Genomic DNA, 13,486 nt, shown 5'->3' with positions numbered 1-13,486 from the left:
GGCATGAGAATTGCATGCTGTGTGTAAAGACACAGACAGTGCTGACTGTCCACTGGGAGTTCCCACATGTGTCTCTTCCCTGTGTCTAAAACACACATAACAAACACAATAAATCAAATAAAAGCAATGGTGTCATACAATATATGGCATTTATTCTCTCAGTTTGATTTTGGAATAGTTGGTAGGCTGAAGTAGTTGAAGTGGGAAGGAAATCAAGGTCGGACATATATGGTTATTTTTGTAACAACCATTTTGTCAAGTTATGATTAAAACTTGCATTTCTCACTGCTTTCTGTGTGATGTCGACAAATCTAGACACCGCAGTGTCTTCAGCCACAAAAGCCCCTCTTATCTCCCCTATAAAGTAAGAAAATAAATCAATAAAAAGACTGGAACAAAGACCACCTTCTGTTTCAGTGAAAGCGATATAGCTTTCTGTGTCCTTCTGCTGAGCCAACATTTCCGGCTTGCAGGTGAAAGAGCTTCACAGCAGAGCTGGTCTTCATCAAATAAATCATATGGAAACTCTAAGAAGTTGCGCTGCAGTGTATCACCGTTGAAATGTCTAGACTAGAAGATATATGGAATTAAATAGTAATTGTGATATTGTCTGCTTATGGAAAGACATTTTTTAATATGGTAATAACAATTACACTTACTCTTCTTCCACACTTAGTGCGATGTTCCAGCAGCTTTTGGGAAGGCTTGTCTGGAGAATCCCGTAGAGATGACCTTGAGTTCCTGAAAAGAGCATGGTCATGTTTCAGTTCAAGAGCCTCTTGATAGTGGGGATCCTGCGAGTCAAAGTTATGTCAAGACAGAAGAACACAGATACAAACAAACAGATGCTGTATATACAGAGAGGCTGAAAGAGATAGACAGAGATAGAAAATGATGAAGAGATAGATAGAGGTTGGCTCTAAAAAGTGCTTTTAGGTATTATTAATTCGTGGCCACGAAACAATTCACCTGAATATTCACCAATTCACAAAAAAAAGGAATAAAAAGCTGTACGAGAATAGTCGGCCTTCACTGAAGAGCTATCTTCACAGGTAAGAAAAACAGTTTAATAATCATTATTAATTCGTGGCCACGAAATAATTCACCTGAATATTCACCAATTCACAAAAATAGGTCTTTAGCATTCACTAATTAATAGTATCAAACTGTTTTTGGCCACGTTGTAATTCGTTAAATCAAAATGAGGGAGGGAATTAGTTCAACGTGTCCACGATTTATTAAAATGAGGGAACAAATAAGTCGTCGTGACAACTAATTATTTAGATCAGTGGACGACAGGGCGCAAGAACAAACAGTGAGAGAGCCCAGGCCGCACGCACGCACTCTCACCGCCTTCAAACAACACGAGCGCTACATTGCTCTCTCTCCCTCCCGCATATCAAGACAATAGTAAAATTTCGGAAGACCGATTGTATTTTATAGATTGGTAGTTTGTTCATATAAAGTGTTTGATTAGCAAATACATGTTAAGGAAATGCATTTATGATACAAATTGTATGGGTTAATGTAACGGTAAACGGACTCTGCGTGTAAAACTGTTTTTGAACTTCCGCCCGCCTGCCCGCTCTGGTGCTCTCAGAGGCAATTTACGAACGCACCCACAATAGCCTAGTTTTTTATGTACCTGTTCGTTTTTTTAATAAAAATGACTAAATTCACACACTTTTACGATGTTTTTGGGACTCAAACTGTTGGACCGCTAATTCAGAAAAAAATACTTTCAAAATTTAAGACTTTATAAAGCCGTGATAAGACTTTTTAATACTTTTTAAGGGTCTTAATTTTCCCAAAATTGATTTATCACCTTTTAATACTTTTCAAGACCCCGCGGATACCCTGTTTAGGTTATAAAATAACAACCTGCAGGGAACGTTACCAGAACGTTCTCTTAAGGTTATAAAAATTAAACCTAAAAATAACCTGCAGGGAACTTTCTGGGAAGGTTCTCTATAGGTTATAAAAAGAAAACCTACAGAGAACGTTCCTAGAATGTTCTTATTTGGTTCCCAAAAAAATAACCAAATGGGAACCATATGGGAATGTTAGGGGAACGTTCTGTGTTTACTGGGACCGATTTACACTCGATTTCTCCCAAATGAAAAAAATTATCTGCGAGCTCGTAAAACAGCAAAAATTGCACCATGTATGCCCGCCTTTAGTAGGCTACATGTGAGGATGCTGCAAATGGTCATTTATTCTATCATTTATAGCCTTTTCTCACAGCAGCTGGAATAATTAAATGATGTGCATGATGGTAATGAAAACACATGTAAAGGCGGGCGTACACGGTGTGATTTTTTTGCTGTTTTACAAGCTCACAGATATTTTTTCCACTCTTTTGCTGCTAATTATGTATTATATTAATATTATATAAATTATAATTACTTTTAATTATTATAATGTACTCATATAATTATTATATTAATTGACAAGTAGGCCTACTATTAAATTTGGCCCATCCATCTCGCTCTAGTTTGGCATGTTCAATGTTACTTAAATAAGTTTCTTTTAAAAAGTTTAATCACATGGTTCATCCCCTCCAAATTAAGAGTCAGCATTTTAAAAGTACTCATGAAATAATGTTATAGAGGTAAAGAAAAAGAAAAAGATGCTGCCGTTGAAAAACCAGAAAAAAAGCACTTCCAAAATGGATCATTCCACTCCAACAAAACCCAGAATAAATCAATCAGTCGCCATGATTTTTTTTTCAGAAGCTGCATCTGAATTGCTATTTGGATATATTTTCAGACAAAAACAGTTTGGTTACCAAACATTTTTAAAAATATATTTAATTTTCTGTAAAAGAATGTCAATAAGTCGTAATGTAAACAATAGGAAATGATGATAGAATTTTTCACTTTTGGGTGAGTTATCACCAAAATATTAAATTATTTTTTCTTTTTTTAATGAAGTGATACTCTAAATAAGAAACTTAAACTACCAGTAGATGGCAGTAAATGTCTAAATGAGTAAGTTGAGTTATTCTTTCATTTGATTCTTTCAAACAGCTGATCCATTCAGAAACATGAGATATTGCTTAAAATAAATCATATCATATGATATAAATATGAGAAAAACTCATATAGGGGCCTTTTTTCCCTCATATCTTGAATTTTAGGGTTCTAACTGCATTCTATAGGCTTCATCACGCAGTGAGTTGTTGCCCTGCTTCATGTTCATCACCATCAACTGTATATAATGTAAGATGATCTAGGCAGGATTAATGGCCATCGGTGCTGGGGGAGATGGCGAGGTAAAATCAGCCCAGAATTGTTAAAACTGTGTGGTGAGCTCTGAACTTGATTGACCAACACCTGAACAGCTTGTCCCGTCGCGAGAATCTGGTCTTTCTGATGAATCATTCGGATGTCGCTGTTAGTAACAAACTCGCTGAATTCTGCGCTCGCTGGATTCATCTTCAGGTCAGATCATTCTGTCACATCTGTAAACAGACAGTACCCAAATGCCGAGTGCAATTAAAGAGTTTATTTAGTCCACAGAGAAATAGGATTTATCCAAATGACAGAAAATCCAAATGACAGATGAACTTGAACAGCGAGAAATCAGTCAGAACAGTCCAATCTGTATTTTCCAGGCAAGTAGAATGACAGGAAATTCAACGTGCAATGAATCGAATCAAAAAGAGCCGGGAACAATGAATATAAACCCCAGATGAGAAAAACAACACGGTGAGACAAGAACAACGATCTGACTGGGAATGAACACAAACCGACTCGAATCAAAAAGAATGAGTGAACTAATTTCTGCTGAATGAGTCAAGTCACGCACTGTACAAAGCATGAGGGGGGAAAATAACATTTAAAGGAATTTTGTGGATTTAATACAAGTTAAACTCCATCAGCAACAAACAATAAAAAATTATTTGTCCGGCACTTACACTTGATGTAAATGGGCCAAGCAGTTAACATTAAAATACACACTGTTTCAAAAGTAAAGCCACAAGGCTTAAACCAAGTCAAAGTTATTTTCTGTTGAGATCAACAGTGCCACAAATGTTGTGAATAGAGATAAACATCTACTGAACCCGGAACATTCCACTAATTCTGATTAACAATTAACTTGAACTACTTATTTATCTGAAGCAATGTAAATCATATACAAAAGACAGTAAATCAGGACACTATAAAAGGAACATGAGAGGCTGTGAGGATTGCAGAGCAAGAGCTGGAAACAAACATCAGTGAAGAATGAAGGGTTTAGTATGTTTACTGCTGCTGTTGGAAACCTTTGTGTGTGTCGTACAGCATCAGGTAGATGGAGGACTCAATGAGAATGAGATCAGTCAACAGCTCAGATCTGAGGACGGAAGACAGAATCCACCTCAAACAGACACTTTGAGAGATGAAGCTTCAACTGACAGCCAACAAAACTACCATCTGTTCTTCACTGACATCCATGCAGCGCTGAGAGAACTGACCGCCACCGTTACAGAGCAGAAAGGAAACATCAGAGAACTGACCGCCACAGTTACAGAGCAGAAAGCAAACATCAGAGAACTGACCGCTACAGTTACAGAGCAGAAAACCATCAACAGAGAACTGACCGCCACCGTTACAGAGCAGAAAGCAAACATCAGAGAACTGACCGCCAACATCAGAGCTTTAGAGACGAGACTGAGGGAACAACAGACGTTTATCCTGGAAGAGCTGAACAAGAAAAATGATGGTACCTCACCAAAACATTTACTCTTTTATCAATGATCCTCAAAGTAAAACCAATGGAATACATTGCATAGTGTAAATATAAGTGTAAAATTGAGTGTATAATGTGTAAATTGTGTATCTATTACAATAATAAGTGTGAATGTCATTTAACAGAATCTTTATTCCTTCACAGAAATCTCAAATCTTACTCTGGGTCAAGTGGAGGAGTTGAGAAAGGAAAATAGAGGTGAAAGTGTGCTTGAATGATGTTTAAATTCAGTGTATACATTCTCAGTGTAATACAGTAATATCACAATTGTTATCACAGTATTGCTTATGTTTTTCAATAACAGACAGAGAAATAGCTTTTTCAGCTTCACTGATGCAATCTGGCGATGGATATATTGGTCCTTTTACCACTGAAATCACACTAACCTACAGGAACATCTTCACAAACATAGGGAACGCCTACAATCCAATTACAGGTAATTATTAATAAAATTGAGTCATAAATCTCATTTTATAGTGTAATGTGTTAATAAGAGAATTAAATGATCTGCCATCTTTCAAAGCTTTTACACAGTGTGTTTGGTAATTAAGCAATCATACAGGAAACAGCTGATTCTGTATCTCTTGTTATTTGATTTAGGTATTTTCACAGCCCCACTGAAAGGAGCGTACATGTTCAGAGTCTCTGTATTTAGTTTTGGACCAACTCAATCAGCTGCATCTATTTATAAGAATGGAGAGCGTGTGGTTTCAGCAGATGCTCTTCAGGCTAAGGATTATTTAAACTCTTCTAATGGAGTTGTGTTGATTCTGGAGGTTGGAGATGTTGTCTATGTGAGACTTTGGTCTGGCATGAGGATATATGATAGCTACAATAACCACAGCACTTTCAGTGGTTTCCTACTGTTTCCCTTAAGAGAACAGGAGATTTGCAGAATGTGATTCCAATAATTCTGAACCTTCAGCGTATGATTTAAGATGGAAATCATGAAGAATCATTAACATGATTAAGTAATATTAATGAGAACTAATGTGTGTTTGAAATTTGCAATGGATTACTGTATAAAAGTCTGAGCTGTCTATACATGTAAGTGTGTATTAAGAGTTTCATCCCTGAGACAGGACCCATGAATATCACCTGTGACTCAAAAGTGTTTTGTTCAAGTATTAAATCTAGAATGTTAAGTAATATCTTTTTAAGTGTACTTTCTTATTGATCCTTGATCTGCATCTCTTCATCCTACATAAAATAATAAGAGAATAAAGAGACATTGATATTTATCAGTCCCACCTGGATTTTGTGAATTGTTGTGTGTGAATTATTTTCTTTTTTTGCAAGTAAAATGATTAAAATGATTGCAATTTCCAGAAGGTTGGGCCTAATTTTCTTAGGCAATGTAAGGGAAACATGTCAATGAAGCTCAAAAGGAATCATTAATTTATTGAGAATTTTGAAAGAGTTATTTTACGGCCAAACAAAAGAGTCGTCCAGAGTGAAATTATGAAATCCCAAGATTGTAGCAATACATGTCATGCTGTCACATTTAGACTGTGACGTATGACTCTTATTTTGAAAGGACTGCTGAAGTGCATATACACCCATGAACAGTTTACACAAATATACACACACACACACACACACACACAATTTAGATGCTGGCAAAATAACATCATATATACTAGATTTTTGGTTATTTTTTTGTTTAGGCGGTGTAATAGGCCCTCTGCTTAGTTCCATGGTTTTGTGTATATAATTTTCTTTCCTTTTGTTGGTTGTTGTTTTTTTCTGCTTAATGATTTGTTTTGTTATATGATTTAACATTCAAAGAAACCACACCAAACTCTTGTACAAATGTTAACAGTATATTTCCCCTGAAACAAACTGACATATATAAAATACTGTTGTACTCACATTGTGGGTCACTTCTCAACTGGCAAACCCATGTGCAGCGACGCCTGCCATTTTAAAGGGGTGGTATAATGCTCTTTTCACAAGATGTAAAATATGGCTTTGAAGTTCCCCGAGTGTATGTAAAATTTTAGCTCAAAATACCCCACAGATATTTGTATATAGCATGTTAAAGTTGTTACTTTTTGAGGGTGAGCAAAAACGCTCCGTTTTGTGTCTGTTCCTTTCAATGCAAATGAGCTGCTGCTCCCGGCACAGAGGGCGGAGCTTCGGAGTCAATGATGGAGAGACTCGAGAAGAAGTGACAACATGTAGAATGCAACAGGACATTTTTGAATGGTTAGTTGAAGAATTTATGTAGCTTATGTGTAGTTATCTTCTAATCATTGATTAGCATATTTTGTCTTGATGATCTATAAATTCGAACGATATAAAATATTTAAAATATATATATTTTAACGAACCATCATGCTATCGTTTCTTAGGAGGGGTTTCCTGGGTTTGTTGATTGGCTGGCGGTCTCGTCGTGTCTGGATTGATGTTCTGGGTGGCCAATCACGTTGTGGTGTTGGCGGATGAATGGAAGCGTTCGAATCTCTGTTTGATGTTGAAGTTTGAGGCGGGCTTTCCGGCAAAACTTAACTTAGAACAACGAGACTCAACGGAAATAAAATAAACTAGGTAAAAGAAAAGTGAGTGAGAAGAGAGTATAGATGGCTTGAATGAAGCAGTGCATTTTCTCTGATTTTTGTCTACTCATATTTCTCTGCTCATCTGAGATTTGGTTAGAGTCCTGAGATTTTAACCTGATGAGTCTGTCCAGTCTCTTTGAGAGCTTCCGACCAATTAGGTATTGTCTTCTTTTGTTCAGAGGTGGCTGTTTCTCCTCCTCTCACCCTAGATTACACGTTATCTGTGGTCTCTTAACTTCCGGCTCTAAGCAGAGAGTACAGTTTGGACATTTCTATTATAAGAATACTATACATTTTACACAGATTTCATTCAAGCCAAAATTTGAGTTATGAACAGAGATTTACATTCATACCAAGCAAGGCACACTTTTAATCAACCATTCAATAGTTATAACAATTGCATAAATTATGTGTGATCTAAGCATAATAGTCAAATATATAGGTTGTAGAAATGCTATAGAATCATGCAGTTGAAGTCCATCAAGCATTGTTTTGGAATGATTTAATTTTATATGTGAAAACAGTCTGTGTTTTTTTCTGTGGATTTCAATCCTGTGGTAAAAGGTCGCTCACAGGTCTTTAAGGAGAAGAGGGTCTGTTTGGGATCTTTTGTCTTGGGATCAAACAACTTCTAACGTTGACTGCATTCTTCCTTTTACAAGGATCACTGCTGCCATAAAGCCATAAAATGATTAGCTGGGGGTTTCTAGACTGAATGGAGTCCCAAATGGCATCGTCTGATTTAGGTTCCTGGATGCTGATCTGGAGTTTCTATAAAATTCTGATTCTTGATCAGTCTGATTAATACATTTATGCAAAAGTTTATACAAGAGTTTAGGTGAGAATGTAGTTATTTAGACCTCAAATATGTGACACATATATAAACAGTGCTTATTTTACAATCTGTTGAGACGTTTTCACCGATGTGAGCTCCAGGCCGTCAGCGGGCGTTCAGTGCTCACGTACCCGCGGAGAACAGCTTCATCTCGGCCAGTCCTTCGGGAATTTCAGGGCTGCAGACTGCGACTATTTTTCCTGCCTGTGTGACCAAATTTTTATATATTTCAAATTTTTATATATTTCTGTCCGACCACAACGTTGCCGAGGAGCGAATGCAAACAAAATGAAAACGGAACAAAAATGCACTACTCATTTACGCTTCACAGACTGTTTATTAGATCGGACCAATAATAAACAGCACAGCGCCCCGAACTTGCCAGTCGCAGGCTGATCTCGATCACGCGACACTGTTACTAGGAGATCCAGACTCTGGAGATCCAGTGAAGAAATCCATTGAAGAAATCCATTGAATTTGCCTCAGAATTAATAACATCATCGCTGCGAGATCCAGTGAGAAACATTCTGATTCGGCGCAGAGTTCTGTTATAAACCATAGATCAGATCAAACAGCGCTGACGTGGAAACCAGGAGAAACACTTATAGAAGGCTTTCAGTCCACAAATCAAATAACTCTAACCATGTAGTAACTCTAACTATAGTATTGTGACAGAAATAGTCAAACGCTTACAAGTACTACACATCTTTTTTTTTAAGTCAGTAACTAAAATTTTAAGTCAGGGGCTACAGCGCTCCTTGTAAATTAAGTTAGTTGGAGCCCTGAATTTACTGCTGGCTTTAATGTAGGTAGTGGTTAAACATAATTTATTTAGAGTATATCAAACGGGCGATCTTTGGTCTTATTAATCTACTACTTGTATCAGAGCAAATTGATTTTGTTTAAGGGGAAAATTAAGTTTCACAACTTTATATTTAGGCTATATTTAACTTAAATTCTGTTCTAGAGCACTGCTTTTGTACATTTGATTGAATTGTTTGTGCTTATTTCCTACTGTCTTTTTATAAAGGCTTTGGTTCTTAATTTAAATATTGTTGTCCAATAAATATTATTTTATATAAACAGCTTAGACTAGTCTTAAAAGCTAGTCATTTAAAAAGTCATAACTTTTCAAAGTCAGTTACATAAAAAGGCAGATCAGTCTAATTTAAATTGGAAAAGTGAAGACAAATTACCCCTTGGTTAACTGCAAGTTGGTCAAACTAGTTCTTAAGACAGTCGTAGTGGCTAAGTTATGTAACTGGCCCCTGGTAAGAGAAGGAGCCTTGTATTTTTCTCATGTATACATGCACTATGTACATAACAGAGACATCAAAGTAGACTCTTTGGAAAGGTGAGAACCAACCCGTTCGAATGGTACCTAGTTTATGTCGATGTCAACTTCCTGAGCGGAGCTATAGGACAAAATATATTCACATTTCAAAAATGTATCCCGGTCTGGGAAGGACGCAGCGCTAAAAGCAAGGTGTCATTGGAAAGCACTCACCTTTGGAAAGACCTTTCCAATGACACCAATTACGAGCCATTTCCACTTTCCTAGACTGAGATCATTTTTGGATACAAAAATATATAAGGTCCCTTAGCTCCGCCCCCAAATCTCAGAACGACATGCATTTGTCGTGTCATGTTAAAGGCCTCATCCGGACCTTTCTATTAACCCCTCTTATACTTCAATACGACCTTCTAATTAGGAGATACAGCCACTTCCGGTTACATTTGGAGTGTCGATATCTCATGAACCCTACATAACAGAGGGCGGACTACACAACTTCCTGGGCGGAGCTATGGGACCAAATATAGGGATCAAGAGGTCATATAAGAGATTTAAAAATGAGATGGAGTGCATGCTTGTGAACTTGGTCTGGCTCGGGTTAGTCTGAAGTGGTCAGTAGACGGATGGACCGTGCACAACCAGGTTCAGACCTTAGGTTTGTGACTTGGATGTTTCATTCCCCTAAACCTATTCCCCAAACCCCACCCTAAATGAATAACAGCCCTCCCCATTTATCCGGGCTTGGGACCAGCACTGACATTACACTGCTTTGTATAATGTCAGAGGCTGGGTTACTGTTATTTTTTTTTGTTATTTTATTTTATTTTTTACAAAAATACAACACAGAACACACCTAACCCTGACTTATATAAAAAACAAAGACATTAGCCTAACCACCACCACCACCCTCTAAGCATAACAACTACAAATTACATTACTACTAATTACTAACTAATAATATACACCAATCCAATTCTAATTACTAATCCTAACTACCACTAAACCTATAGAACTAACCCACACCTAAGCCATTTAATTCAACATTACATTGCGTTTCCTGCAGAATGCATTGTAGCTGTGCACAGGAACACTAATACACTGGCACTCAGCCATGTACTTTGCGTACGCTTCTTTATGAGGCTCTTCTGCATTCACATCAATTAGTGCCAGTTCCATGCTACTCCAAATGAGGGAGCAGTTTGCAGGCAGAAAGCGTGGAACAAGTTTCCGGACATTTTGCACCTCAGTGGTACAATCAATGTCAACAATTTCCTCATCCACTGGCTCAGACACACTTTTTTCTGTCACACAAAGCTTTGGTGGCAGAAGCAGCTGTGACCTTCAACTTGTACGGAACCGTGCCTGGGTCACAGGAAGCTCTTCGATGAGAATACGAAGTTTCTCAAAACGTATGAAGTCCCCGTTTTGGATAAGAGCAATTGAGCTGACGAAAGTCATTACTCTTACAATCTCCTGGTCTTTGAGAGTTTTAGGCAGCCTCAGCAGCACATCCTTCACCCAAGGCATGCCATTGTCCATGTACTTTTGTGTATTTCGGATGAAGCTAAGCCCCCTCTGCTCCATCTCCAAACACACATTGCCGACCAGGCTCACCGCTCGCGCCTCCATCAACGGTTTTCCATTAACATCATGGATCTCCCAGAAATCCTTGAAGTTCCAGCTGACTTTTTTACTATTACTCAAACTGTAAAACTTCAAGGCTGGAAAGAAACGCAGCTTGTGTCCGTGAATTCCAGACTTTAAGGAGGATATGACATCATGGCCTGCTTGGGCCACCATCTCTTTTGCCCTGCAGAAAGTGTGCGGGTACACAAAAGAAGCTTCACTTTCCAAGGTCTCACAAAGACCCTGGACAGACATGAAGCCCTTCAGTGTGCCTGGGCAGCTACTTTTCTGCAGGGACGAGATGGGAATGCGATCGTTGCGGTCAAATAAATCGCAAAGCAGGACCATCACCAGATCTGCCCCTACAACACACATGCCAGCACTGACAGATTCGGTAAAACAAAATAAATGTTGGACTCTGTTCTGTTGAAAATACTGTGTGGAGAACAGGTGGCCAAAGAATAGCTCTTCCAGGCCAAGCTCACACTGAAAAGCCGCCCATGTGGGATCATACCCTCCTTTTCCAGTGTGATTTTCAAAAAGGGACCTAAGCTTCCCTACCATGTGCTTGGTCACATTCTTCAAAACACACATGACCCCAGCATAAGCATTAGTATCACTAAAAGGAACAAGCAAAGGCTGGTTCCTAATTAGATTGCTGTCCACTGGGAGTTCCCACATGTGTCTCTTCCCTGTGTCTAAAACAAACATAACAAACACAACAAATCAAATAAAAGCAATGGTGTCATACAATATATGGCATTTATTCTCTCAATTTGTTTTTGGAATAGTTGATTGGCTGAAGTGGGAAGGAAATCAAGGTCGGACATATATGGTTATTTTTGTAACAACCATTTTGTCAAGTTATGATTAAAACTTGCATTTCTCACTGCTTTCTGTGTGATGTCGACAAATCTAGACACCGATTTGTCTTCATCCACAAAAGCCCCTCTTATCTCCCCTATAAAGTAAGAAAATAAATCAGTAAAAAGACCACCTTCTGTTTCGTCGAAAGCGATATAGCTTTCTGTTTCCTTCTGCTGAGCCAACATTTCCGGCTTTCAGGTGAAAAGAGCTTCAGGAAATCAAGGTCAGACTGGTTATTTTGTCAGCTGAGCTGGTCTTCATCAAATGAAGCATATGGAAACTCTCAGAACTGCAGTGTATCACCGTTGAAATGTCTAGACTAGAAGATATATGGAATGAAATAGTAATTGTGATATTGTCTGCTTATGGAAAGACATTTTTTAATATGGTAATAACAATTACACTTACTCTTCTTCCACACTTAGTGCGATGTTCCAGCTGCTTTTGGGAAGGCTTGTCTGGAGAATCCCGTAGAGATGACCTTGAGTTCCTGAAAGAGCATGGTCATGTTTCAGTTCAAGAGCCTCTTGATAGTGGGGATCCTGCGAGTCAAAGTTATGTCAAGACAGACGAACACAGACACAAACAAACAGATGATGTATATACAGAGAGGCTGAAAGAGATAGACAGAGATAGAAAATGATGAAGAGATAGATAGAGGTTGGCTCTAAAAAGTGCTTTTGGGTTTTGTAAACCACAGGTGATTCAGGATCTGCAGGGAGAACAGAAAATGTTATTTATGTAACGTAAAAAGTGTATTCCAATAGTGAGAGATTCCCATTTGCTTCATGTTTTTTTTCCTATTTTTTCCTATTTCCTGTACGACTGTTAAAAGATGCATATGTGTTCCTGGGGTTCCTTATCCCAGATTATAGGCAACGATATGTGCAGTTATGTTAGGCCTAGTGATATTATTATAAAAATAATAACTTTATTTATGTAGCACTTTTAAAGCTTAGCACAAAGTGGTTCACAAAAGAAAAAAAGACAGGAGAAGCATTTCAAAATATAAAACCAAGAACATAATTAATACATAAAAAAAGAAGTGCATGCTGGGACAAGTGGGCAGAGCGTTGTGTTTGTGGCTGCTGCGCCTCGAACGAGTGTTTAACCTAAGCTTTTTTTCTATCTTTTTCTCTTCTTTCTTTGAGTGGTATTAAATCTGTTTAATGTAGTCGATTTTCTCACATGATTGTAAAAAAGATGAGTTGGGCCAAACGTTTTAATTTCGTATTGATTGATTTGCAACAACTGGGAAAATGAAGTGTTTTGGCTGCGGTGAAGTGGGACATTTAATCTGTGATTGTCCTGAAAAGAAAGAAACACTATATACTGTGCAGGTTTATTAATAAAGGGGCAGATGATGAGGCGTCCGCTGGGTCTGTTGAAGATGAGATTACCTTGACATAGTCAACCAGGGTCACAGAAATGTTGTGATATCTGGCCACCCTTCACCTGGGCGTTAATGAAGAGAGGGAAGAGAGTAGAAGGATAACAGCAGTATGAGAACTGAACTCCAGCTACTGTTAGTGCAGATTGGTCAGGAGTTACAATAGTAGAAGTTTCAAT

At 38.0% G+C, this 13,486-nt stretch overlaps 1 protein-coding gene across 1 annotated transcript; it reads left to right on the top strand.

Annotated features, from left to right (window-relative positions):
- The first annotated feature begins 4,194 nt into the window (after positions 1–4,194).
- Positions 4,195–5,974, top strand: LOC307157390 (uncharacterized protein). The gene is made up of 4 exons (XM_079869308.1): positions 4,195–4,707; positions 4,879–4,932; positions 5,039–5,170; positions 5,335–5,974. The coding sequence occupies exons 1-4, from the start codon at positions 4,230–4,232 to the stop codon at positions 5,634–5,636; spliced, it is 966 nt and encodes a 321-aa protein (XP_079725434.1). The 5' UTR covers positions 4,195–4,229; the 3' UTR covers positions 5,637–5,974.
- The last annotated feature ends 7,512 nt before the right edge of the window (positions 5,975–13,486 follow it).

Source organism: Squalius cephalus (assembly GCF_949319135.1).
Source record: "Squalius cephalus genome assembly, chromosome: 4".
NCBI lineage: Eukaryota > Metazoa > Chordata > Actinopteri > Cypriniformes > Leuciscidae > Squalius > Squalius cephalus.
The sequence above is the reverse complement of the archived record's forward strand: the minus strand, read 5'-3'. Positions and strand labels throughout refer to the sequence as shown.

Coding starts and splice junctions, on each gene's coding strand:
- LOC307157390 (XM_079869308.1), top strand. CDS start 4,230: ATGAAGGGTTTAGTATGTTTACTGCTGCTGTTGGAAACCTTTGTGTGT. Junction 4,708..4,878: donor GCTGAACAAGAAAAATGATG/GTACCTCACCAA, acceptor ATTCCTTCACAG/AAATCTCAAATCTTACTCTG. Junction 5,171..5,334: donor CGCCTACAATCCAATTACAG/GTAATTATTAAT, acceptor TATTTGATTTAG/GTATTTTCACAGCCCCACTG.